We start from the raw sequence: 24,780 nt of genomic DNA on the forward strand, positions 1-24,780 counted from the left end.
ATTATTGAACAGGTTTTTGGCTATATTCAGTGAAAAATTCTTCTGCTGAGAAATACAAACTCTTTCACCATAATAAATACTGTTTTGATAACAAAACTGTACTTTTCTCAAATACCCAGATGGAAGACCATATGCAAAATAAACTCTAAGGAATTTTTTTATTGGCCATCTGCTAAAATTGGAAAGGCTGCATCCGCCTCGACTCTTCACAAAAATTTTCACTGAGAATCCCACTTGCTTCCGCCTGGTGCCACCTGCTGATCACATTTGAGTACCGGTTTTGCAAATGAAGAGCAGGGTAATGTGGGTCTCCCTCTTTCTTTAATGAAATAAACTTAATCCTAATTAATGTAAGAAATAACCTACAAAGTATCAGGTTTTCAGTTGTTTTACAGAAACTCACACTTCTTCCTGTTGTTGCCAGGAACCACAAAGCAAAGCCCCTGCATGCACACACCTCTGAGACCTCACTTCTGAGGCAGTGTCAGGACATTGTTTCACCCTCAGGATTAAGTGCACTACCTCTAATAAAGCCCCGTGTTTGGCTTTCACCCATCAAAAACGTCAATGCATTATATGCTTTAGTACGTCAATTCCACTTTGAGATATCTATCCAAAGGAGATGCTGGCACAGGTGTATAAAGATACCTGTGCGAGGATATTCCCTTCAGCATCATTTGTTGAACCAAAAAATATGAGAATATCTCAATGTTCATCAACAACAGGGTGAGGCTTTCTTTTTTTTTTTTTTTGAGACCCACATTACCCAGACTGGAGTGCAGAGGCGCGATCTTGGCTCACTGTAACCTCCGCCTTCCTGTTTCAAACAATTCTCCTGCCTCAGCCTCCTGAGTAGCTGGGATTACAGGCACCCACCACCATGCCCAGCTAATTTTTGTATTTTTAGTAGAGAAGGGGTTTCACCATGTTGGCTAGGCTGGTCTCGAACTCCTGACCTTGTGATCTGCCTGTCTTGGCCTTCCAAAGTGCTGGGATTACAGGCGTAAGCCACCGTGCCCAGCCAACAGGGTGAGGATTTTTAAAGTCATAATGCATCTATGCAGCACTGGCATGGCGAGATGTCCTACGCACATTCAATGGGAGAAAATGAAGGCTAAAGAAAAGAATGGATAGTATAATCCCATGTTTTTAAAGAAAAAAGAAGCATTTTTAAAGAAAAAACAGCTCTGTGTGTTATAGCTATATTTGTTTATACACAGGAAAAGGTTGAAAGGATACACACTAAACAAAAGCAATTTCTGAAGAGTGGGGACTTTTTTCTACTTTTTACTTTCACATGCCTATGCTAATTGAATTTTTACTATCAATGCATTGTATTAAAACAAAGGAGCTACTAAAATAATAATGCCACTTTTTTTTTTTTTTTTTGAGACAGAGTCTTGCACTGTTGCCCAGGCTAGAGTGCAGTGGTGCAATCTCCACTTACTGCAAGCTCTACCTCCTGGGTTCACGTTATTCTCCTGCCTCAGCCTCCCGAGTAGCTGGGACTACAGGCGCCCGCCACCACGCCTGGCTAATTTTTTGTACTTTTAGTAGAGACGAGGTTTCACCGTGTTAGCCAGGGTGGTCTCAATCTCCTGACTTCATGATCTGCCCGCCTCGGCCTCCCATAGTGCTGGGATTACAGGCATGAGCCACCGCGCCTGGCCAGTAATAATGCCATATTCTTAAAAAATCAGGTTTGCAGCTAATAAAGTGTTTCATCATCACATGCGATGAAATGTGATGCTTTGCTTCAGAAGCAGGAGACATGGCATTCATTGCATTTCATCATCACAGACTCACTGGATGCTCACTTGCTCTAAGGCTAGGATCGCTTTCACATTCAAGAGATGAAGAAATGGGACTGAGTCGAGGAGAGGGAACCAAGATCCTGTAAGGAAGAGATGATGGTGCCAGGGCGCTCCAGCAAATGACTACTGTGGGGTTTTCAGAGTCTTATTCTGTATGTGCCAGGCCCTAAACTAGCAGTTTTTAAATTGACTCCACTATGTGGACAAAGAAATCCTCCTTTATATTAGAGAACTATCCAGTCCTGAGGACTTTCAGCATCAATCAAATGGGCTTTGAAACTTCAGGGCTTAGAACGCTAAAGCGGGAAGACCAGAGCAGTCACCTAACTCGGTCTCCCTGTTTTACTGCTGAGAAAAGAGACTCCCCGAACAGCTAAAATCAGGCAGTCAATACTTGAGCAACAAACACTTGCCATCTCCAAGGAGTTAACTTTCCTTCTTCTCCACTAAACCCGCTCCTCCTCTTGGGTTTCCCATCTTGGCAAATGGTGACCCAGCAGACTCCTGAAAGCACCAAGTCTGCCTTCTTCTTCACCCTCAATTCTATCAGTCTCCAAATCCCATTGATGCCAACTTCCAAATATTCCTCACCTCTGATCTTTCTCTGCCTAAGATTCCTGCCTGAGTGTCTCCATACAACCTTCAGCATCTCTTCTGCCTAGATGAATAGAACAGCCTTTCTAATAGGTCTCATTTCTCTTCCCTCCCAATCTACGCTATCCTCTCCAACAGATCACCTTTCTAATACTAAAACTTGATAATATACCTCTCCCCTCTGCACTTAAAACCCTTGCATGGCTTCCCCTTGATAAGCGCTTTACCTTGGCATTCAAGACCCTCTGTGATCTACCCTCTCCTTCTCAAATCTCATCTAGGGTCAGATCCTTTTCATTTATTTTTATTATTTTTTTGAGACAAGGTTTCACTCTGTTTGCCCAGACTGGAATGCAGTGGCATGATCTTGGCCCACTGCAGCCTCGACCTCCTGGGCTCAGGTGATTCTCCCACATCAGCCTCCCGAGTAGGTGGGACTACAGACACACACCACCACACCCGGTAAATCGTTCATATTTTTAGTAGAGACAGGGTTTCGTCATGTTGCCCAGGCTGGTCTCAAACTCCTGGACTCAAGCAATCTGCCCGCCTCAGCCTCCCAGAGTGCTGGGATTATAGGCATGATATGGTTTGGCTGTGTCCCCACCCAAATCTTATCTTGAATTGTAGCTCCCATAATTCTCATGTGTTGTAGGAGGGACCCAGTGGGAGATAACTGAATCATGGGGGCAGTTTCCCCCATACTGTTCTCATGGTAGTGAATAAGTCTCACAAGATCTGTCTGTTTTATAAGGGGTTTCCCTTTTCACTTGGTTCTCATAGTCTCTCTTGCCTGTCACCATATAAGATGTGCTTTTCGCCTTCTGCCATGATTGTGAGGCGTCCCAGCCATGTGGAACTGTGAGTCCATTAAACCTCTTTTTCTTCATAAATTACCCAGTCCCAGGTATGTCTTTATCAGCAGCATGAAAACAAATTAATACAAGCTGTGAGCTGCCATGCCTGCCCTAAATCCTTTTCTCTTAAACTTTAGTGACTCCACACTGCTCATCATTCCAAAATGCCATACTATTTCATGACTTCATACCTTTGCACAAGCTATTGTTTTTAGGTAGAATGCTCTTCTGTGGCTGGTCTGCCAGGTAAACTCATTATACAAAATCAGGTCAGGTGTCACCTCTACTCAGGAAGCTTTCTCTCTCCCTCTATTCCATTTACCCTCAGCCCTGTCCATCCCTGCTCCCCATCACCAGCAAAGTTTTACTCCTTTTCTCTGGAACATTTCTGTACCTTATACACACTTCTATTTAAATATCCTCCCACATTATTACACAGAAGGGAAAAGTACTGGCACTGAAGCCAGTCTTCCAAACTGTGTTAACCCTGCCAAATGACTTAACCTCTCTGTACTTCAGTTTCCTCTCCTATGAATAATAGAAGAATCCTGCGAGGGTTGCTAAAGAATTTTAAATTAGGTAATTGTTATGGACTATATGCTTGTGTTCCCACCCCACCTCTGCATTCAGATATTGAAACCCTAACCCCCAAGGGGATGGTTTTAAGAGGTAGGCTCTTTGGAGGGCAATCAGAGCATGGAGGTGGACCCCACACGATGGGACTAGTGTCCTTATAAGAGGAGGAAGGCAGCTAGTCCTTTCTCTCTACCAAGTAGGCAAACAATGAGAAGGTGACCAGCTATAAACCAGGAAGAGGGCCCTCACCAGAACCCAACCACGCTGGCATGCTGATCTTGGATTTCCAGCCTTCGAAACTGTGAGAAAGAAATGTTTGTTATTCGTCACCCAGTTTATGATATTCAATTGTAGCAGCCCAAACTTCCTAAAACAGTAATCTAGATAAAAACACTCAGCAAATGTTGCTATTGTTATTGTTATTTAGTCATTCTTTTAGAGAACTTCCACTTTCAGCCAAAGTGTAATAACAGAAACTAGATTGACTCTTGCCCTGCATCACTCGAGCAACCAAAAAGTAGACAAAATATGTTAAACAACAGTTTTGAAGACCTGGATATGAAGCAACAAAGGACAGTGATTCCTGAGAGATAGGAATTGAATGACGTGAACCCCAGGATTGCCTCAGATTACTGCCTTGAGAAAGATTCCAGGCTGCAGTGCAGAGTGCGGGGGCAGTAGGACCTTGGTGAAGCCCAGTGGACGCCCTGAGTTGAGAAAATGGAACTGTGAGTCAGGGAAGACTGAGATAGCCAGGGTTCTCAGGACAGAGTACTGGGAAGGACACTTTTGTACAGAGAACTCTGGAGTGTCTTCCTTAAATGTTTTGCTAGGTACAGATCAGCATGCACGTGAGGAAACTACCCAAGGCCAAACTACCTGAAAAACACCCCCAAAAAAGCAGAGGTAGCAGTGCCTGGTGTTCACACAGAGCCAGGAGTAGTGTCTTTCTCACCAGCCAGACTAGAAAACATGATTCATGGAGCACTGGGTAGAGCACACATAAGACTGTTGCTTGAGTAGTGAGGAATAGTAAGCCTTAGACTGAACACCACTCCAGTCCTGCCTAACAAATCTTGAAAATCTTGAAATAGACCTGAAATCTATTTCCAAGTAACTGAACTGGATCTTACAACAAAGTTCAAGAATATGTGCAGGAATATGGAAATATCCAACATCCAAATAAGGTAAGATTCACTATATCTGTCACCCAGCTAGAAACTCCCAGACATGAAAAAAACATCGTGATATGGGCCACAATGAAGAGAAAAATCAAAACCAACTCAGAATGGACAGAGTTAGAATTAGGAGACAGTGACATTACGAGAGTGATTATAATGCATTCCATATGTTCAAAAAGTTAAGTAGAAATATGGAAGATATTTAAAAAGACTCAACTCTCATGTTTAGAAATAAAAACTACAATATGTGAGATAAGAGATTGAATGGGATTATTCGACAATGATGAAAAAAATGAGTGAATGTGAAGACAAAACAACAGAAACTCTCCAAAATGAAACAGAATGATTTTTTTAAATGAACAGAACATCAGTGAACTGTGGGACAACTTCAGATGGACTAATATGTATGTAATTAGAGTGAAGTAGAAGTGAAGAGGCATAGAAAAAAAATCTGAAGAAATAATGGGCAAATATTTTCCAAATTTTATTAAAATTATAAACCCACAGGTCCAAAAGCTCAATGAGAAACATGAGCTTTAACATGAGAAATATGAAAGAAAATTACATCAAGACACATCATAATCAAATTGTTCAAAACCAATGATAAAGAAAAAATATTAAAAGCAGCAAGACAAAAAGAATATGTTATATAAAGAAGATCAAAAATAAGGAAGAAAACAGACTTCTTTTCAGAAACAATATAAGCAAGAAGACAGAAGAGCAATATATCAAAAGTGCTGAAAGAAAAAATGTCAACCTAGAATTCTATACCTAGAGAAAATATCATCCAAAACCAAAGGCAAAATAAATTTCAAGAAATATAAAAGTTGAGAGAATTCATCACCAAAAGACCCTCACTGCATGAAATGCTACAGAAAGTTATTTACACCAAAGAAAAATGATACCTGACAGAAATGTGAATCTACACAAAAAAATACAGAACACTGGAAATGGTAAATATATGAGTAAATATTTAAAATTATTTCCTCTTGTTATTTAAATCTCTTTAAAATAGAGTTGATTGTTAAAACAAAAATGATAACAATGTAGTCTGGAGTTTATAATAAGTATAAAAGTAAAATGTATAAAAACAACAGCATAAAAGCCAGGTGTGGGAAAATGGAAGTACTATGAGTGTTATAAGGTTCTCATACTATAAATAAAATAGTACTATATAACTTAAAGGTAGATTGTGATAACTCAAAAATGTATACCATAAATTTTAAAGGAACCACTAAAAACAAAACAACTATAGCTATTATGCCAACAAAGGAAATCAATAAAACTGAAAACTTCTAAACAGACTGATCAGAGGGAAAAAAAGAAAAATAAAAAACACAGATTACAAATGTTAGGACTAAGAGGTATCATTAGTAAAGGTAAAGGCAGATTATTAAAGGTAACATTATGAATCATTTTACACCAATAAAAGTGAAAACTTAGAAAAAGTAGACAAATTTCTTGAAAACAAACTATTAAAGCTCATTCAAGAAGAAACAGATAATACGAACAGCCTATATCTATCAAAGAAATTGAATTTGTAGTTAAAAGTTTCCCATAAAGAAAATACCAAGCTCACATGACTTCCCTAGTGAATTTTACCAAACATCTAAAGAAATAATACCAACTCTGAAAAAACTCTTCTAGAAAATTTAAAAGTAGAAAATATTTTACAATTCATTCTGTGTGGCCAGCATTATCCTGATAACGAACCAAAGACATTACAAAAAAAATAAAAAGAAAAAGGCAAACCAATATCCCTCATGAATATAGATGCAAATAAAGAACATTTTAGTAAATCAAAATTCCACAATATATAAAAAGGATAATATGCTATGACTAAGTGGAGTTTGTCTTAGGGATGCAGGGTTTGTTTAATATTTAAAAATCAATCAATGTAACTCAACCACATTAACAAGCTAAAAAAGAAGATCCATATGATCATCTCAGTAGACACAGGGAAAAAAAAAAAAAGAGTGACAAAATCCTACATCCATTCCTAATTAAAAACAAACAAAATCCATGGAAACAAGAAATAAAAGGAAACTTCATCAATCTAATAAAGAACATCTACAAGAAACCTACAACTAACAACAATACTTAATGATGAAAGACGAAATCCATAACCCCTAAGATCAGGAAAAAGTCCCGGACATCTGTTCACACCACTTCTACTTAACATTATTTGGAGGTTCTAGCCAGTGCCATAAGGCAAGAAAAAGAAATAAAGGGCTAATTATAAAGTAAGACAAAACCATTCAATTCTCAGAGGATGTAATAGTCCATATAGAAAATCCAATGGAAGTACAAAATAAGCTACTAGAACTGTTAAATAAGTTTAACAAGGTTGCAGGATACAAGATCAATACACAAAAATCAATTTTATTTTTACATACAATGAACAATTAGAAATAGAAGTTTAAAAATAAAACACTGCCAATATATCAAAAATTGGAAATCATAAGGGAAAACTGTGACAAAAGATGTGAAATATTTGTACGCTAAAAACTAAAAAACACTGTTGAAAGAAATTAAAGACCTAAATAAAAGGAAAGATACACCATGTCGATGGGTCAGAAGACTCATTGTTAAGATGTTGATTCTACTCAAAGTGATATATAGATTCAACACAATTCCATTCAAAATCCCAGTGGGCTTTTTTGTAGACATTGACAAGCTGATTCTATATTTCATATGGCTGATCAAAGACTACAATAGCCAAAACAACTTTGAAAAAGATGAACAAAGTTGGAGAGCTTACACTACTTGATTTCAAGGCTTATAAAGCTATATCAAAACAGTGAGGTTTTGGCAGAAAGAGAGACAAATAGATCAAAGACACAGAATACAGAATTCAGAAATATACCTACACATATTTGGATAACTGTTTTTGACACTGGTGCAAAGGCAACTTGGAAGAGAAAGAGTAGTGTTCTGATCAAATGTTTCTGGAACAACTGGATATTCGTATGCAAAAAAGTGAACTTCAATCCATACCTTACACCATATACAAAAATTAACTCAAAATGAATCACAGACCTAAATTCGAAAGCTAAAACTATAGAACTTTTAGGCAAAAACATAGGAGAATATCTTTGTGAGCTTGGGTTAGATATAAATTCCTATATGTGACACAAAAAGCGTGATCTATTAAAAAAATTGATAAATTGGACTTTGTCAAAATTAAAAACTTGCTTTTCAAAGGATAATAAGAGAATGAGAAGACATCTCACGTACCCCATAAGTATATGTACCTACTATGTAGACACAAATATTAAAAATTAAAAAATAAAAAAAGGCACAGACTGGAAGAAAATATTTACAATTGGTATATCTCATAAACACCTGTATTCAAAATATATAAAAACTCTCAAAGCTCAATAATAAAAATAAACAACCCAATTAAAAAAAAATAGGCAAAACATGTGAACAGACATTTCATCAAAAAATATATCTGGATGGCAAACAAGCACATGAAAAGAAAGCTCCACATCATTAGTCTTTAGGAAGTGCAAAATACAACTGATGACAGGTCACTACATACCTATTAGAATGGCTAAAATTAAAAAGACTGACCACTGGCCCTGTAAGGTGACAGACACGAGCAGTGGCTCACGCCTGTAATCCCAGCACTTTTGGAGGCCGAGGCAGGTGGATCGCTTGAGCTCAGGAGTTCAAGACCAGCCTGGGCAACATGGTGAAACCCTGTCTTTACAAAAAATACAAAAATTAGCCAGGTGTGGTGGCCTGTGCCTGTAGTTCCAGCTACTTGGGAGGATCACTTGAGCCTGGGAGATGGAGGCTGCAGTGAGCTGTGATCGGGCCACTGCACTCCATCCTGGGGGACAGAGCAAGACCCACTCTTAAGTAAATAAATAAATAGACTGACCATTACCAAATTCTGGCAAAGATATGGAGGAAGTGGAATGTTCATACATTGTTGATGGGACTATGAAATGATAAAATGACACAACTACTTTGGAAGACAATACTTTCTTTAAAATTAAATATGCACCTACTATATGATCCAGCAATTCAATTTTTAAGCATTCACCCAGGAAGAATGAAAATATGTCCATGCAAAGACTTACACACAGGTGTTCATAGTGTATTTTTAACAGCCAGAAAACTGGAATCAACCCAAATGTCCAGCAGCAGGTGAAGGTCTAAGCGAACTGTGGTATAAACATTCAATAGAATACTCCTTGGCAATGAAGTATTGATACATACTACAAATATGGATGAATCTCAAAATAACTGAAAGAAGCCAGACCTCCCCCGAAAAAGGAGTGCCTGTTACATAATGCCATTTACATAAAATTCTACAAAGTGCAAAGTTATCTTGACAGAAAGTGGATCCACTGTTGCCTGATGATAGGAGAGGAGGAAAAGAGGGAAGAAGTGAAGGAGGGGCTGGGCGCGGTGGCTCACGACTATAATCCCAACAATTTGGGAGGCTGAGGCAGGCGGATCACTTGAGGTCAGGAGTTGGAGACCAGCCTGGCCAACATGGTGAAACCCATCTCTAATAAAAATACAAAAATTAGCTGGACATGGTGGCACATACTTGTAATCTCAGCTACTCAGGAGGCTGAGGCAGGAGAATTGCTTGAACCTGGGAGGTGGAGGTTGTAGTGAGCCAAGATCACGCCACTGCACTCCAGCCTGGGTGACAGAGCAAGACTCCGTCTCAAAAACCAAAGAAGAAGGGAAGGACAGAAGGATTACCAAGGGACACGAGGAAAAATTTCAGCATGATGCATATGTTCATTATCTTGATTGTGGCGATGATTTCATGGATTTTTACATATATGAAATGTATAAAACTGTACATTCTAAATATCTGTAGTTTATTCTATGTCGATTATATCTCAATAAAGCTGTCTGTTAAAAAGTATAAGACAACTAGGCTCTCTGCAGAGTCTCAAAATATCTCCTTACTAGACACTTAGTAATTAAAAAGGAAAAAAATAGTAACTTTATAGTGGAGAAATCTAGCAGACACTACTCTAACTAAGTGATCAAAGTTAACATCACCAGGGATAAGACATCTTGACATCATGTACTTAGCAACATCACTTTCATGGTGTTCTTGCCAAAAATGTCTAATCTGAATCTAACATGAGAAAAATCAGACAAATCCAAATGTAAGTTCATTCTAAAAAAAAAAAAAAGATAACTAGCCAGTTGTATTAGACTGTTCTCACACTGCTATAAAGAAATACCTGAGACTGGGTAATTTATAAAGAAAAGAGGTTTAATTGGATCACAGTTCCACAGGCTGTACAGGAAGCATGATGCTGGCACCTGCTTGGCTTCTGGGGAGGCTTCAGGAAACTCTCAATCGTGGCAGAAGGCAAAAGGAAAGCAGGCACATCTTAGGTTGCTGGAGCAGGAGCAAGAGAGAAAGGAGGGAGGTGCTACACACTTTTAAACAACCAGATCTCATGAGAACTCTATCACTATGCAACACCAAGGGGGGAAATCTGTCCCCATGATCCAATCACCTCCCACCAGGCCTCACCTCCAACACTGGGGAATTACAATTCAATATGAGATTTGGTGGGGACACAGATCCAAACTGTATCACCAGTACTCTTCAAAAGAGTCAAGGTCACAAAAGACAAAGACCAGGGAACCATTATAACCTAGAGAAGACTGGGGAGGAATGACAACTAAATGCAATTAGGGATCATGGAGTGAATCCTATACCAGAAGAAGGACATTAGTAGGACAACAGGCAAAATGCAAATAAAGAGCATAGGTTATTTCATATTATATCAATGTTAATTTCCTAGTTTCAGTCACCGTGTAAGATGTTAACATTAGAGGAAGTTAGATGAAGAATTTGGGGTGCTCTCTCTGTCCTATTTTTGCAACTTTTTTGTTAAGTTTTAAATTATTTCAAAGCAGTTTAAAAACGGAAGGCAAAATAAAGACATTTTCAGACAAATGAAAGCCGAGGGAATTTGTCACCAGCAGACCTGCACTGTGAGAAATGTGTTGAAGCAAATTCTTGAGGCCAGAGGAAAACAATACCAAATGGAATCCCAGAACCATTCAAAGGAATGAAGAATGCTGGAAATAGTAAATACATGAGTGAGTATAAAAGACAAATGTACTAATCTTTTAGTTTCTTTACAGGATAATTGACTTTTCAGAGCAAAAATAATAACAATGTATTGTGTGGTTTATAACATTGTTAGAAGCAAAACAGATGACGATAGCACAAAGGATGAGGGCGGGAATGGAACTATACTGCTGTAAGGCGCTAATATGTTACTTGAAGTATGTAATACTTAAAGGCCAATGTGGTAAGTTAAAGATGCATTGTAAACCCTAGATACTAGGGCTAGGGTGAAAACTAAAAAGATTTTTAAAAGAAGTATAGCTAATAAGCCTAAAGAAGAGATAAAATAAAACACTAAAAATATTCAATTAATCCAACAGAATAAATAGAAAAGAAATAGTAAGATGGTAGACTTGAATCCAACAGTTAGTATTACATATTAAGATTAACTGGACTAAACACACAAATCAAAAGGCAGAGACTGTCAAATTGAATAAAAGACCACACTCAATTTCATGCTGTCAACAAGAAGCACTCTTTAAAAATGCAGATAGGTTAAAAGTAAAATAATGGTAAAAAGATATGCCATGCAAATACTAAGCCAAAGAAAACTGGAGGTGCTAAATTAATATCAGACAAAATAGACTTCAGGACAAGTTACTGACAAAGGAGTCAAATCATCAAGCTAATAACGGAGCTTCAAAATGCATGAAGAAAACACTGACAGAACTAAAAAGAGAAGCAGACAATCCAAAATTAAAGCTGGAAATTTCAACACTAACTTAGTAACTGATAGAACTAGTAAGTAGTAAAGTAGTAAAAAAAGATGTGAATACCACCAATAGCAACTTGGCCCAACTGACACTTATAAGATGCTACATCAACAACTCCAGAATACTTATTATTTCCCAGGGCCATGAAACACTCATCAAGATGGACAATGTGTAAGCCATTAGAAAACTCTCAACAAATTTAAAGAGACTGAGATAATACAGAATATACTCTCTGATGTCAACAAAATTAAATTAGAAATCAATACAAAAAATACCTGGAAAGTCCGCAAATGACTTAAAAAGTAAACAACACATTTCTACATAACCCATGGGCAGAGGAGAAATCCCAAGGGAAATTAGATAACATTTTCAACTGAATTATAATGGAAATGTAATATACAAAAATTCCTGAGATGTATACATAGCAGTGCCTAGAAGGAAATTTGTTTTAAGATTTAAAAATCAGTGATAGTTTTGTAGCACAGTGCATTACTCATGTTTGTGGTGTTGCAGGTGTCAACAAACCTACTGCACTGCCAGTTGTATAAAAGTGCAGTATAATACAATTATGCACTGTACATACTTGATAATGATAATAAATTACTACGTTACTAGCTTCTGTATTTACTATAGTATACTTTTTATTGTTATTTTAGAGTGTACTCCTACTTCTAAAAAAAAAAAGTTGACTGTAGGATAGCCTCAGGCAGGTCCTTCAGGAGGTATTCCAGAAGAAAGCACTGTTATCATAGGAGATGACAGCCCTACGCATGTTACTGCTCCTTGAAGACCTTCCAGTGGGATAAGATGTGGAGGTGGAAGACAGTGATATTGATGATCCTGACCCCGTGTAGGCCTAGGCGAATGTATGTGTTTGTGTCTTGGTTTTTTAACAAAAAATTCTAAAAGTAAAAATAATTTTAACATTTAAACATAGAAAAAGGCTTAGGGAATAAGAACATAAGGAAATTTTTTTGTACAGCTGTACAGTGTGTGTTTTAAGCTAAGTGTTATTACAAAAGAGTCTAAAAGGTTTTTAAAAAATAAAAAGTTTAGAAAGTAAAAAGTTACAGTAAGCTAAGGCTAATTGATCGAAGAAAATTTTTAAAAATAGATTTAGTGTAGCCTAAGTGTATAGTGTTTCTGAAGTCTGCAGTAGTATAATGTCCTAGGCCTTCACATTCCCTTACCATTCACTCACAGACTCACCCAGAGCAACTTCTAGTCCTGCAAGCTCCATTCATGGGAAGTATCCTACATAGGTGTATCATTTTTCATCTTTTATACAGTATTTTCCCCTTTCTATGTTTAGATACAAAAAAGACTTACCAATATTAAGTCCAGTACCATGCTATACAGGTTTGTATCCTAGGAGCGATAGGCTATACCGTATAGCCTGGATGTGTAGGAGCCTATACCATCTAGGTTTGTGTAAGCACACTCTATGGTGTTGGCACAATGATGAAATCACCCAATGACACTTTTCTCAGAATGCGTGCCCGTCAAGTGACTCATGACTGTAGTTGGATGCAAAGGTGGGAAGGAAAAGTATTCCACATAGCAACAACAGCATGAGCAGAGCCACAGAAGAGAGACATTGTGGTGGGGGGGGGGGGGGGGGGTAATTATGAGGAACAGCTGAGAGTTATCTTTTAAAATTAACTTTATTGAAGCATAGTTTGCATACAATTAAATGCACCCATTTTAAGTTAATAGTTCGATGAATTTTAAGCAATGTATATAAACCCATGTGACCACCATCTCAGAGAAAACTTCCTTTAAAAATTATCACTTCAAGCTGTTTTTGTGTTTAGTAAATGATAATTTTATTACAAGTTTTATAATTCAATATTAAAACCAAAACAATACAGAGGCAATAAAATAGACTACAGAAAGCATATGCCTTGGAAATAGCTCTAGGTTTTAAACCTTACTTCTCAAGCAAGTTGCTAAATTTTTCAAAGCCTCAGTTTCCTCATCCATAAAATGGGAATAATAATAAAACCAGCCTCAAAAGATTGCTGTGAAGATTAAAAGAAATAATGTGGGCTGGGCGTGGTGGCTCAAAGCTATAATCCCAGCACTTTGGGAGGCTGAGGCGGGCAGATCGCTTGAGGTCAGGAGTTCAAGACCAGCCTGGCCAACATGGTGAAACACCATCTCTACCAAAAATACAAAAAATACAAAAAAAAAAAAAAAAAAGCCGGTGTGGTGGCACCTGCCTGTAGTCCCAGCTACTCAGAAGGCTGAGGCAGGAGAATGGCTTGAACCCAGGAGGCGGAGGCTGCAGTAAGCCAAGATCGCACCACTGCACTCTGGCCTAGGCAACAGAGCAACACTCCGTCTCAAAAACACAAAAATAAAAATAAATAAAATATGTTAAACTTCTAGCACAAAGCCTGGAACATAGCAGGACCAGTAAATGGTGTTAGCCTTATCACAATTAGACAGGCATTGGTTGTATAGTTACCCCAGAGTTATGGGACAGACTGTGAAACTTGTACACAAAGGCTTTGAAGGGATCCTAAATGAAACTGTTAAAAGGCTAACAAAAATGGCAATTCTGAGTTCCACTTCACAATCAGTGGTGAGGGCTCCAGTGTATTACATGCTCAAACCTGGTGCTTCGAGATGGAATGGGTCACTTGACAATTGATTCTGGAACAAGTTTAAAGCAAAACACTGAAAAGGTTCCCCATGAGTTTGTCAGACCTGCTCCCTGGCCTTTAAACAGAGCCTGACCTCCCACATCTCAGGCCACAGGAAGCCGGCGAGGCCACGGCTCTAGGATTCCCCCAGCGGCCCCATCCTACCTGGGGGCCCAACCACCTGCTCCGGCTCCAGCTCCCTGGCTCCCCAGCGTCCTGACTCCATGATCCAGCTCTGATATCCGCCTCAGGGCTGTCTCCTCGTGTCAAGACCCGTTTCTTCAGTTTACCTACCTGTCACCCTACTCGTTCAACTCTGCAAGCTGTTTTGATAGCTGCCAACACCTACTGTGTACTGTTAAGATGCTCCCTTAGTCGCAGCTCCCTGGGACCCCCTGTCCCAGCTCCCAGCACACAGGACCCAGGACACAGTTGCAACCATAATATAATTCAGGGGTCATGGGGACGGAGTGCCATCTACCTGAGCAACAAAGAGCTGGAACTCGTCAGGCAGAATCCATGAGCGAGGGTAGAAGTTGTACTCCTCAGGAAAGAGATTCTGCATGGTTCTCACTGCTCTGCTCAGAGTAATTTTACGCACCATCTCCGTCATGCCTGGGGAGAAGAGACGCTGTGAGGTTTTAACAACAGTGGGCTACTAGCTATAAAACAGCCATTATTTGGGACTTTTAAAACCACCCACCCGACATATTCTTTTTCAGGCAGGATTTTTAAAAAAGGTCTGAGTTGTTCCCCACAGCGGTGACTCATGGTTTGGAAAGAACTACTGAGTTAATGAAAAACTTGAGGTAACGGACGGGTGTTCTTTTCTCTTTATAAAAATGAAGCATCAGTTTGAAGGAATGAGTTTTCACCTAGTTTATTCTTTTATTCTTTGTCACCCCCTTAGGTAATGAATAGGGAAGCATTTATATCTTGCACTTAAAATTTAATACCTTCTTTAATTTGGGGCCACCTTACGTGCTTCTGGGATTCCTTCCGTCTTGTACCCTAGAGAATATCATCTAGTGGACTCTGGTTACATTATGAGAGACTTAATTAAGTTTATTTCTTTTACTGTTTCATGAGTATTAAAGGCATAGAATAGGAAAATACACATCTTTCAGCATAAAATCTGTCTCCTTGAATGAAGGACAGGAAATAAAAAGAATACCATAATTTATACTTCAAGGGAAAAAATGCAATCTGTAGGAGTTCCTCAGTTATAAGGACTGACACTGACATTGATCCTATCTCATTAATTTGCCCAGAGGGAATTGAAATGTCTCACTGTTATAAAACATTAAAAGAATGGTGGGGGCGTGAACCTGGGAGGCGGAGCTTGCAATGAGCCAAGATGAGCCACTGCATTCCAGCCTGGGCAACAGAGCAGGACTCTGTCTCAAAAAAAAAAAAGGTTGGCGGATTTTTTTTTCTTGTAACATCATTAGTAACTCTGACAAGAGAAGAAACTGAGTACTATATATTGTAGCAAATTTTAAGCAAATAGGTAAAACTTATTATCAATTTTAGCATGTTTATTTCATTTTTTCTTTTTCTTTTTTTTTGAAACACAGCCTTGCTTTAATGCCCAGGCTGGAGTGCAGTGGCATGATCTCAGCTCATTGCAACCTCCACCTCCCAGGCTCAAGGGATCCTCCCACCTCAGCCTCTCAAGTAGCTGAGACTACAGGTGTGTGCCACCATGCCTGGCTAATTTTTGTATTGTTTTTGTTTTTGTAGAAACAGGGTCTCACTATTGCCCAGGCTAGTCTCGAACTTCTAGGCTCAAGCCATCCACCTGCCTTGGCCTCCCAAAGCCCTGGAATTACAGGTGTAAGCCGCCATGCCTGGCATCATCCTTATTTCTTTTTCTTTTTCTTTTTAGGCAGAGTTTCGCTCTTGTTGCCTAGACTGGAGTGCAATGGCACGATCTTGGCTTACTGCAACCGCCACCTCCTAGGTTCAAGCAATTCTCCTGCCTCAGCCTCCTGAGTAGCTGGGATTACAGGTGTGCACCACCATGCCCAGCAAATTTTTGTATTTTTAGTAGAGAAAGGGTTTCACCACGTTGGCCAGGCTGGTCTCGAACTCCTGACCTCAGGTGATCCACCCACCTCAGCCTCCCAAAGTGCTGGGATTACAGACGTGGCCACCGCACCCGGCTATCATGCTTGTTTCTTAAGACAAATATCATTGCCAAAAATGGTGGCTACAAATGGCCTTTACCCTGAAAGAGACCAAACAGTTCCATTACTGATACTAGAAATGTGCTTGGCAAAGCTATTTTTAATAGAAAATACAAAGTTCCATGTCAGCTTGGCATGCCCAAATTATCACACATTCCAAATGGGCAGTCAGAATGAATGAGTTTCCTCTAAATTCCCATGTTCAGAAAGAAAAGGGTAAACATCTGGGAAGGAAAGTTTTAAGAACCAACTTCTTGCTTCCATCAGCATATTAAAAAGTGCAATAAATCTAAAGATCCCAGCTTCAAGACGTCAGTGCCCAGGTCTTAGTTGTTGTTTAGAAGGATGTAGGGAAGGATTAAGTAAGAAATAAAGGAGCTTAAAAAGCACTAATAAACTGTGCTCTAACATGGACTGTTCAATAGTCAAGAAAACTCACTGAGGACACTGTTCTGAGCTTCCCAAGAAGGCAGTAGGGAAAATCACAGCTATTTCCTTTTATTCTCCCTTGAAATTAGACTTGTTGCATTATAAACACTAGAGCTGACCACAAAGTAAACAAAGCAAAACTTCAACTTTTTTGGAATCCTTTTGCTTGAGGTTTACTAACATTTTAGTTACTGTATTGAACTGAAAGCTTTCATAACTAACTGTAATACAGCACCTTACTCCACGTAGAGGATGCCTCCTGACCAAATAGTGTTGTGGTATTTTCTGCACTTTAAAGTCGTTGTGCCAGGGGAATGTTCTCTTCCGAAATCCCTCAGCAGGTCAGAAGGACTCACACAACACAGAGAGCTGTGGGTACTTGAGGGCAGTCTGGGTGCTCCAGAAAAGTTTTGTGAAAATCTATGTCCAGCAAATTCAGTCAATATTCATTTAATATCGGCAATGGCTCCTTCTGTAATGTGCATCATCAGGCCCCACACCAGCTAATAGGTGTTTCCAAGTTTACCTTCATGTCTCCAGGCAGTTTTCTACTGAAAATGGCCAACTTAAGAAGCACCCCTGGAAGCCAGGCACTTCCTGCCTGCAGGCCGGAGGCAGCTCACTCCAAACCTGCCTGAATGACTTCTCTCAATCCACTTAGCACCAAACCTTTGCTCCTCCATATCTAAGCTGTGCTCCTATCCAGTGCCACCAGGGAAAGAGTTTCTGGCCCCTCACTAGAACCCACATGGAAGCTTCTGGCATCTCCACCTCTGGAGGTGGCTCAGAGACAGGTGTGGGAGTGGCATCTTCTCCATTATGACCCTGACAAGCGTAGCAGGGTTTCTAGCTGATCCAGGGCACGCGTTCCCAGAGTAAATCTGTGAGAAGGAAGGTCATGGCCAGCTCTGCTGACTTCAGGCCCTACTGGCTCCAGGCCCTGTCCCCTTTCCCTAAGCAGCTGCAGCACCTGACCGCTCATCACCTGTGTCCCCTCCCTGGGCTCTAGGACCAATTCTGAACCGAGATAGAAGCTCTAGGTCTAACCCCCAGCTCCCTTCTGCTAAAAGTCTGACCTAGACTTTGTATTCCAATCAGATAAGAAGGATTTTACCCATTTTTCCGGTGTTCTATTGCTTATATCCAAATGTTGGTGACCTTATCTTTTGCTCCTGGAGCCTGAGTGGCTGCCTTAGCAATGCAGAGCTGCGTCCTTTTCTTTGTTCTTTCCAATGCCCCTCCTCTCTCCAACCTCTCCTCTGTTCCCCTCAAGCCCACCCTGCAAGGGCTGGAATCCTCGTGTCTGTGACTTTCGCCCAGTGTCTGGGGTCCTGCTACCTAACAGCTCCTTTTGAGGTTGACTGCCCACCTAGGTTTCTCAATAAGATCTATCCCTAGATGTCCCTATGAGGGCAGTTCCCCTATCGATTGGGAAAACCTCCTAATTCAGGTGGGAGTTTCTGACACCAAGGGCTTACCTCCTGCCCCTCCTTCTGAGGCCTGGGCTTTTCTGTCTGCTACGCTGGAGTCTCAAGGCCTGGTGGGTCTCATCCCATTCAAGTTAACTGACAGCATAAGAGTTCAATCTCAAGTTTGCCCATGCAGCCCTACTTAACCCAGTTAATGTAAAACAAAACAAACTAAAACTGAGCTACACTTGGAGCACTATTCAATCAAAATATTTATAACAATAATTCTTGGCAAAAACACATTAGAACCACCAAACAACAAATAAATCCTTTCAGATCCATCCTGTTCTCTCTATTCTGATTGCCACTAATTCATTCATCTCTTGGGTGGATGCTGCAGCAGACTCTTAGCTACATCTGTTTCTTCTCTGAGCCATCTCATTTCTAATGTGTCCCTCTGGCTGATCTTGCTAACATGCAAGCTGACCCGTGTCACTGTCTGGCTTAAAAATTACTCAGTGGCTCCCCATGACCTTCAGGCTCTAACAATGCTGTAGTTGGGTTCCTAGTCATCACCCCTCCCCTGCCCTGCTCACCTGACGCCCTCTAACCATGGTGGGCCACTTGCCCTTCACTGAACGAGCAATATGCTGAAGGCATTCTGTCTTTGCACCAACTCTGCTCCCTTGTTTGGCATGGGGATCGGGCCCATCCATCCTGGAGGCTCAGTTTCCATGCCAGTCCTGTTCTCCAGGAGCTCTCACCCTGCTGCTCCCTGGGCAAATCTGGGTTAGGTTGCCTGCCCTTGCTCCGGACCCCCACAGCATTCCAGCTTCCTCCAGCATAGCCCCTAGGCTGTATTTTTCTTCTCTCTTTACATGCCTTTCTCTGTGTCTTTATAGCCCCAGAGCCCAGACCAATGCTTGACAGATGGCTGTCCCCACAGGTTCCTCACTGAAGCTCCCTCCCTCTCCAGCAGAAAGCCTCCTCCTCAGGTGGGCTCTCAGGTACCACCTGCCATGTGATGCCATACATCTCAGACCCTGAAACTCAGCAAAAGACCTGCTTAGAACCTGAGAATGGACAGTTTTGGACTTTCTTAAAGCTAAATCTGATATGTCTAATCTGACATGTCTGATTTAGATACGTCTAAAGAAAGTAGACATGTCTAATAATCTACTTTCTTTAGACGTATCTAAATCAGATTATTTTCATAGAAAGTCTTAATTCATCAGCCAAAATATAATAATGTAATTTGAACCAGGAAATTACCCATAGAAAAGTGACTAAAATCTAATGTGCTGACACAAACAAAATTAATCACTTCCATCTGTATATATCTGTTCTCAGTTGACCCAGCACATAAAGCGTTTATACTTGCCTGGGATATCCACTAGAACTTACCCTAAGTAATATACAATGCATAGAAAGTGCATTTTAGAATAATGAGATACATGAGAGACAGAAGATAAGCTTGGACACAAACTGGTATCAGAGGACAGACTGTTCTGGAATTACCCCTCTGCTGACGATTACTACCTTTCACAGGGTAGAGGGTGTGGCAGCACTGTTCCTCTGCCTAGAGGTTCAAGAGCCTGCTTTGTCATTAGAACTAATTAATCTCTGTTAGTAATGTGGAAAAGTCTATCTTCCAATCACCGGCATGTGGAATATGGGATGGGGCAAACTTGCTTCTTTGGAATGAATATCATTCTATCACCTTTATGAAACTAATCCTTTGTGGGTACTTCATTCTATATTTCTAATTTGTATTCCAAATGTAGACCTATAGCTACTTCTTTCCTACTCTGAGCCACTAGATGAGGCATGAGCAAATGGGGAAAATGTAAATGAAGCCTCATTTGATGATTCATGTCTTAGGAACTCTGTCCTCATTCAAAGCGTTTTCTCTTCCAAACTGTATTCTCCCAATATCCTAATAAGTCCTTTAAGTGGCATCACAAAGCATCCTTTTCTGAGCAGCAAGACACAAAAAATAATAGCTATCCCATTAAACTGTTGGGCAAGAACTCTGGCCGCAAGAATTACTCTTGTTCTGTAACAAAACCCTTTCTCCTTCTCTAAGGATAAATTTGACCTTGGGTTAACTTTCTATCTCAGTTCCCCTAGAAAACAATGAAGGTAGAATGTTAGCTGAATTACTAGGCAACAAAGCATATGGTTAAAATGATCCCTGATTTGGTAAATTGCATAAATATCTAGTAGAAAGTCATAGCTCTAGGCTTTTCTGAGTGCAATGATTCTTGTAACTTAATATGACCCTTGCTGGGACCTTAGAAGGCATACTATGGAGCAGTTCTAAGAGATACTGGCTTCTGTGGGGCATCTAAGCCAAGAAAGACTCATATCCACCAATGTGGATCTTGTCCTTTTGCACCTGAGCTTTCACTTGAGGAGCCAGAGACTAGTCTCTGGAACTCTTGCAAATACTCCACTGAAGAGAAATGCTTGACACTGACTGTCCAGCAAGCCATGTTTCCTGCCCTGTATCCTTCTAAGTGAATCTGAGCCAAGTGTGGCCTATGGTAGTGAACTTGTAAGACTGCATGCTTAGGTGAAAACCCCTAGTGGATGTGGCATAACTACCACCCCGTGTATAACGTATGGCTATTGTGTTTTCTGCAATGCGTTTTCTTAAAGACGTGGGATAGAATGTCAAGGAAAGAGTAAATTGATTCTCCCTTTAAAATAGGTAAAATTGATAAAATACTAAGAGAAAACACCCTATATTTAGGCAACTACACTAGGACTGCAACCATGCAAAAAGGATGAGTAAACTTGCTTAAGGTTTGGGAGGAAATATAGAATTATTCATATTGCTGTTTTGTTAAATGAGATATGGGATTCAGGGTGATGTTCTTTTTAGAAAGTATTTATTATGGCATTATAATATGGTCTGTGTAATATATTAACATTTTAAAAAATAAGTGGAAGGCCCTTTGACTGCATCATACCCAGCTTAATCCAGTGCTCCTTCTCCCTAAGCTGTCCTACCATCTTAAATATCCTCTTCATTCAGCCATCAAAAATAATGAAGAGACCTGGTACAGTGGCTCACGCCTGTAATCCCAGCACTTTGGGAGACTGAGGCAGGTGGGTCACTTGAGGTCAGGAGTTCGAGACCAGCCTGGCCAACGTGACATGGCAAAACCCTGTCTCTACTAAAAATACAAAATTAGCCAGGTATGGTGGTACAGGCCTGTAATCCCAGCTACTCAGAAGGCTGAGGCAGGAGAATTGCTTGAACCTGGGAGGCAGAGGTTGCAGTGAGCCAAGATCGTGCTGCTGCTCTCCAGTCTGAGTGACCAAGCGAGACTCCGTCTCAGAAAAGTGGTAGAGATTAAAATGCAAAACAAAAAAGTTGTATTGGGAGGTTGGTAGTGGAGTGAGAGGGATATCTTAGTGCTGGCTATGATGCTTTTCTAGCACTAAGATTTCTCCTTGCAGGATAAGTCTTGCTGAGATAATGTCATTAGGTAAAAGGCAGAGGCTGTGTGCAGCCTGTAGTACTTAATATGGAGACCAGTATATTTGGTTTTAAAAATGGTACCTCCAAATATAATACTTAAAGAAAAGGGAAGCTGATACCCCATTTCTATGACATATGCCTAGAATTTTGGTGCTTTTGTTTCCCACAAGAATGAAATGTTCTATTATTTTTTCATTTTCAGAATATATTCCTCTCATTAGAACCCCATATTATATGTATAACCCAAAAAGTGAAACCATGTTCTTCCACCAGTGGCATTAGACCAAGAAAGCCTGCCTTTGAAACTTTAAAAGCCTGTCTCCAATCCTTAAACCCTTAATGGCTAGTGAACACAGCAATTCCCAATTAAGAGTCCTCAAATCTGATCTCAAAAATAACTGTCATGTTTTAGTAGAAGAGTGTACCTGAGACTTGGCCCTAGAAACATGTTTAAATGTCAACAATAACAGCAGATACCTGGAAACTTGTTCACTTGACCGGAGAATATGTCATTGTCGTGAAATGAAACTCCATGCCAGTAGATGTCACAAGGCAAGCGCCGGCCAAATGGGAACTAGAAGAGAAAAAATGTGACTCACAACAAGAATAAGAAGAACAGCGACCACACTGAGTATCCATTATGTACAAATTCCTGGCACCCTGGTGTACTTACCATGGTTTAATCCTTATAATACGCATATGAGGTAAGTGATATTCTTTGCCATTTTACAGATGAGGAAACAGATTCAAACAGGTTTAATAACTTGTTCCAAGTGGTAGAGCTCTGATTACATGTGGCAGATACTACACTCCTGGCTTTGCAGGCACCATTTCACTTTAATCCTTATAACTACCCTATAAAGGATTACTCCCATTTTGCTGATTCAAAACTTGGGGCTGACAGAGGTAATTTAACATGCCCAAGGGTCACACAGAGCTGGTAAGGGGAGGAACCAGGATTAGAGTCCAGGTCTATCCAAATTCCAAGCCCATACATCCCTTCCTCTGAAAATTACAACCCTCAACTGAGCCCAAAAGAATAAGCTTTCAGAGTCCCTCTTCCCTTATGTCTCTCTCTCTCTCTCTCTCTCTCTCACACACACACACACACACACATATGCTCCATGAGGGTAAGATGAATCCCAGTGCCTAAAACAGTTCCCCAAACTCGTAAAGACTTCCTGAATTAATAAATGAACAAATCAGGAGTGGTCATCTGACTCAAGATGAGATAACCAGATTCTCTCTTCCAGGAATCTGGAAATCAGAGATGCCAGGCAGCCTCTGCTGGCCCTTGAACTGGCAGGGATAAAAAGCCAGGGCAGGGCAGCTGTGCTTGGCTATGTGCACAGGAGCAGAGGCAGCCAGTCTGCTGAGAGACAAGAAAGGAGCAGGTGTGGGAGGGAAAGCAGAGATGAGACAACATAGCCCTAGAAACTCAGACTGAGTGGCCTCAGACCCGCGTGAGCCTGTAAGATAGCCTTGAATCCTGAGAATACCTTTTTGGTCTTCTAAAATCTTGTTTGGCACAAGCTATAGAGTTTCAATTATTTGCAGCCAGAAAATTTCTCACCGAGACAAAAGGGCCTGTTCTTTCCACTACATCCTGCTGCTTCTCAAAGTTATCAACAAGCTCTGCATTTAATGAACACATTTTTAAATCTGTAACTCAGATGACCTTGTTAAAGGAGAAAAGAGAGGCCATGTTAGTTCATATTCAGAATTTGCTTGTTAAAGGTGCACACAAATAGATATGCCAATGTATTAAATAAAAATCTTTTGATTTTCCCATTCTAGGACTATAGGTAATCAGAATTTTTATCTACTTCAAGTTGAGGGGCCAAGGTCCAATGGAAGAACATAGCCTTACTAATGAAATGGTGGTGACTCTATGCTTTCCATCCATTCCACATTAAAATGAAGCCAGCCTCAAGTCATTTAAATCAGTCACATTATTTCAAAGCTGTGCACAGTGAGGCATATGTTGTACACTCTACTCACATTAACAACTTCCATCTATAATTCACAGCATTTTGCTCATTTTCTTTTTATGCAATGGGCTGTAAGTTATTAATTCACTACTCATAAATACAATGAGATACAACATATGTTATTTTCTTCTAGCTGTTAAGTGCTAATATAGAGAAGGAGAAAATAACCAGAATTAAGCAGGCTATCCAAGCAAAGGGTAAAGTGGCTTTGATTTGTTGCCCACAATGAGGAACCAACACCTTGTCAGTGGGCAACCCAATGACTCTTATCTCCTTTTTCATCACTCCTCAATGCTTACCACCCTCATGAATACCAAATTGCCCCTCCTTTTAGAGGCACCTAGCTCATTCAGTTTTGAGAAACTACCATTTTTAAAAACGTGTCCATTCACTCAGTAATTATTATATGCCAGACTAGGTGCTAAGAATATGGGGGATATAATTTTAATTAAGTCCCAGGATTTCATAATCCTACCTCTTTTTAAGCTCCTTTAAAAACTGTCCACTTACACAGCTAACATCATACTCAATGGTAAAATACTAAAAGCTTTAAAGCTTTTCCTCCATGATCAGGAATAAGACAAAGATGCCCACTTTTATTTCACATCAACATAGTATTATAAATTCTAGCCAGAATAGGCAAGAGAAAGAAATAGAAGGTGTCCACATTAGAAAATAAGAAGCAAAATTATCTGTTTGTTGATGACATGATCCCATATGTAGAAAACTCTAATGATTCCACAGAAAAATATTAAAAGT

At 40.0% G+C, this 24,780-nt stretch overlaps 1 protein-coding gene across 10 annotated transcripts in view; it reads right to left on the bottom strand.

Moving 5' to 3' along the window:
* The window catches only part of TTLL11 (tubulin tyrosine ligase like 11), a 276,253-nt gene that overhangs the window by 201,216 nt on the left and 50,257 nt on the right, over positions 1–24,780 (bottom strand). For 7 of the 10 annotated variants that reach the window (XM_055351835.2, XM_055351836.2, XM_063696735.1 and 4 more), the window contains exons 2-3: positions 22,508–22,604; positions 14,995–15,128 (exon numbers count right to left, since the gene is read on the bottom strand). In XM_055351835.2, the coding sequence (XP_055207810.1) occupies positions 14,995–15,128; positions 22,508–22,604 (231 nt within the window). The remainder of the gene's footprint in view (positions 1–14,994; positions 15,129–22,507; positions 22,605–24,780) is intronic. The other 3 variants (XM_063696740.1, XM_063696738.1, XM_063696739.1) reach the window with 1 other exon arrangement.

This window comes from Gorilla gorilla, chromosome 13, assembly GCF_029281585.2.
Source record: "Gorilla gorilla gorilla isolate KB3781 chromosome 13, NHGRI_mGorGor1-v2.1_pri, whole genome shotgun sequence".
Taxonomy (NCBI): domain Eukaryota; kingdom Metazoa; phylum Chordata; class Mammalia; order Primates; family Hominidae; genus Gorilla; species Gorilla gorilla.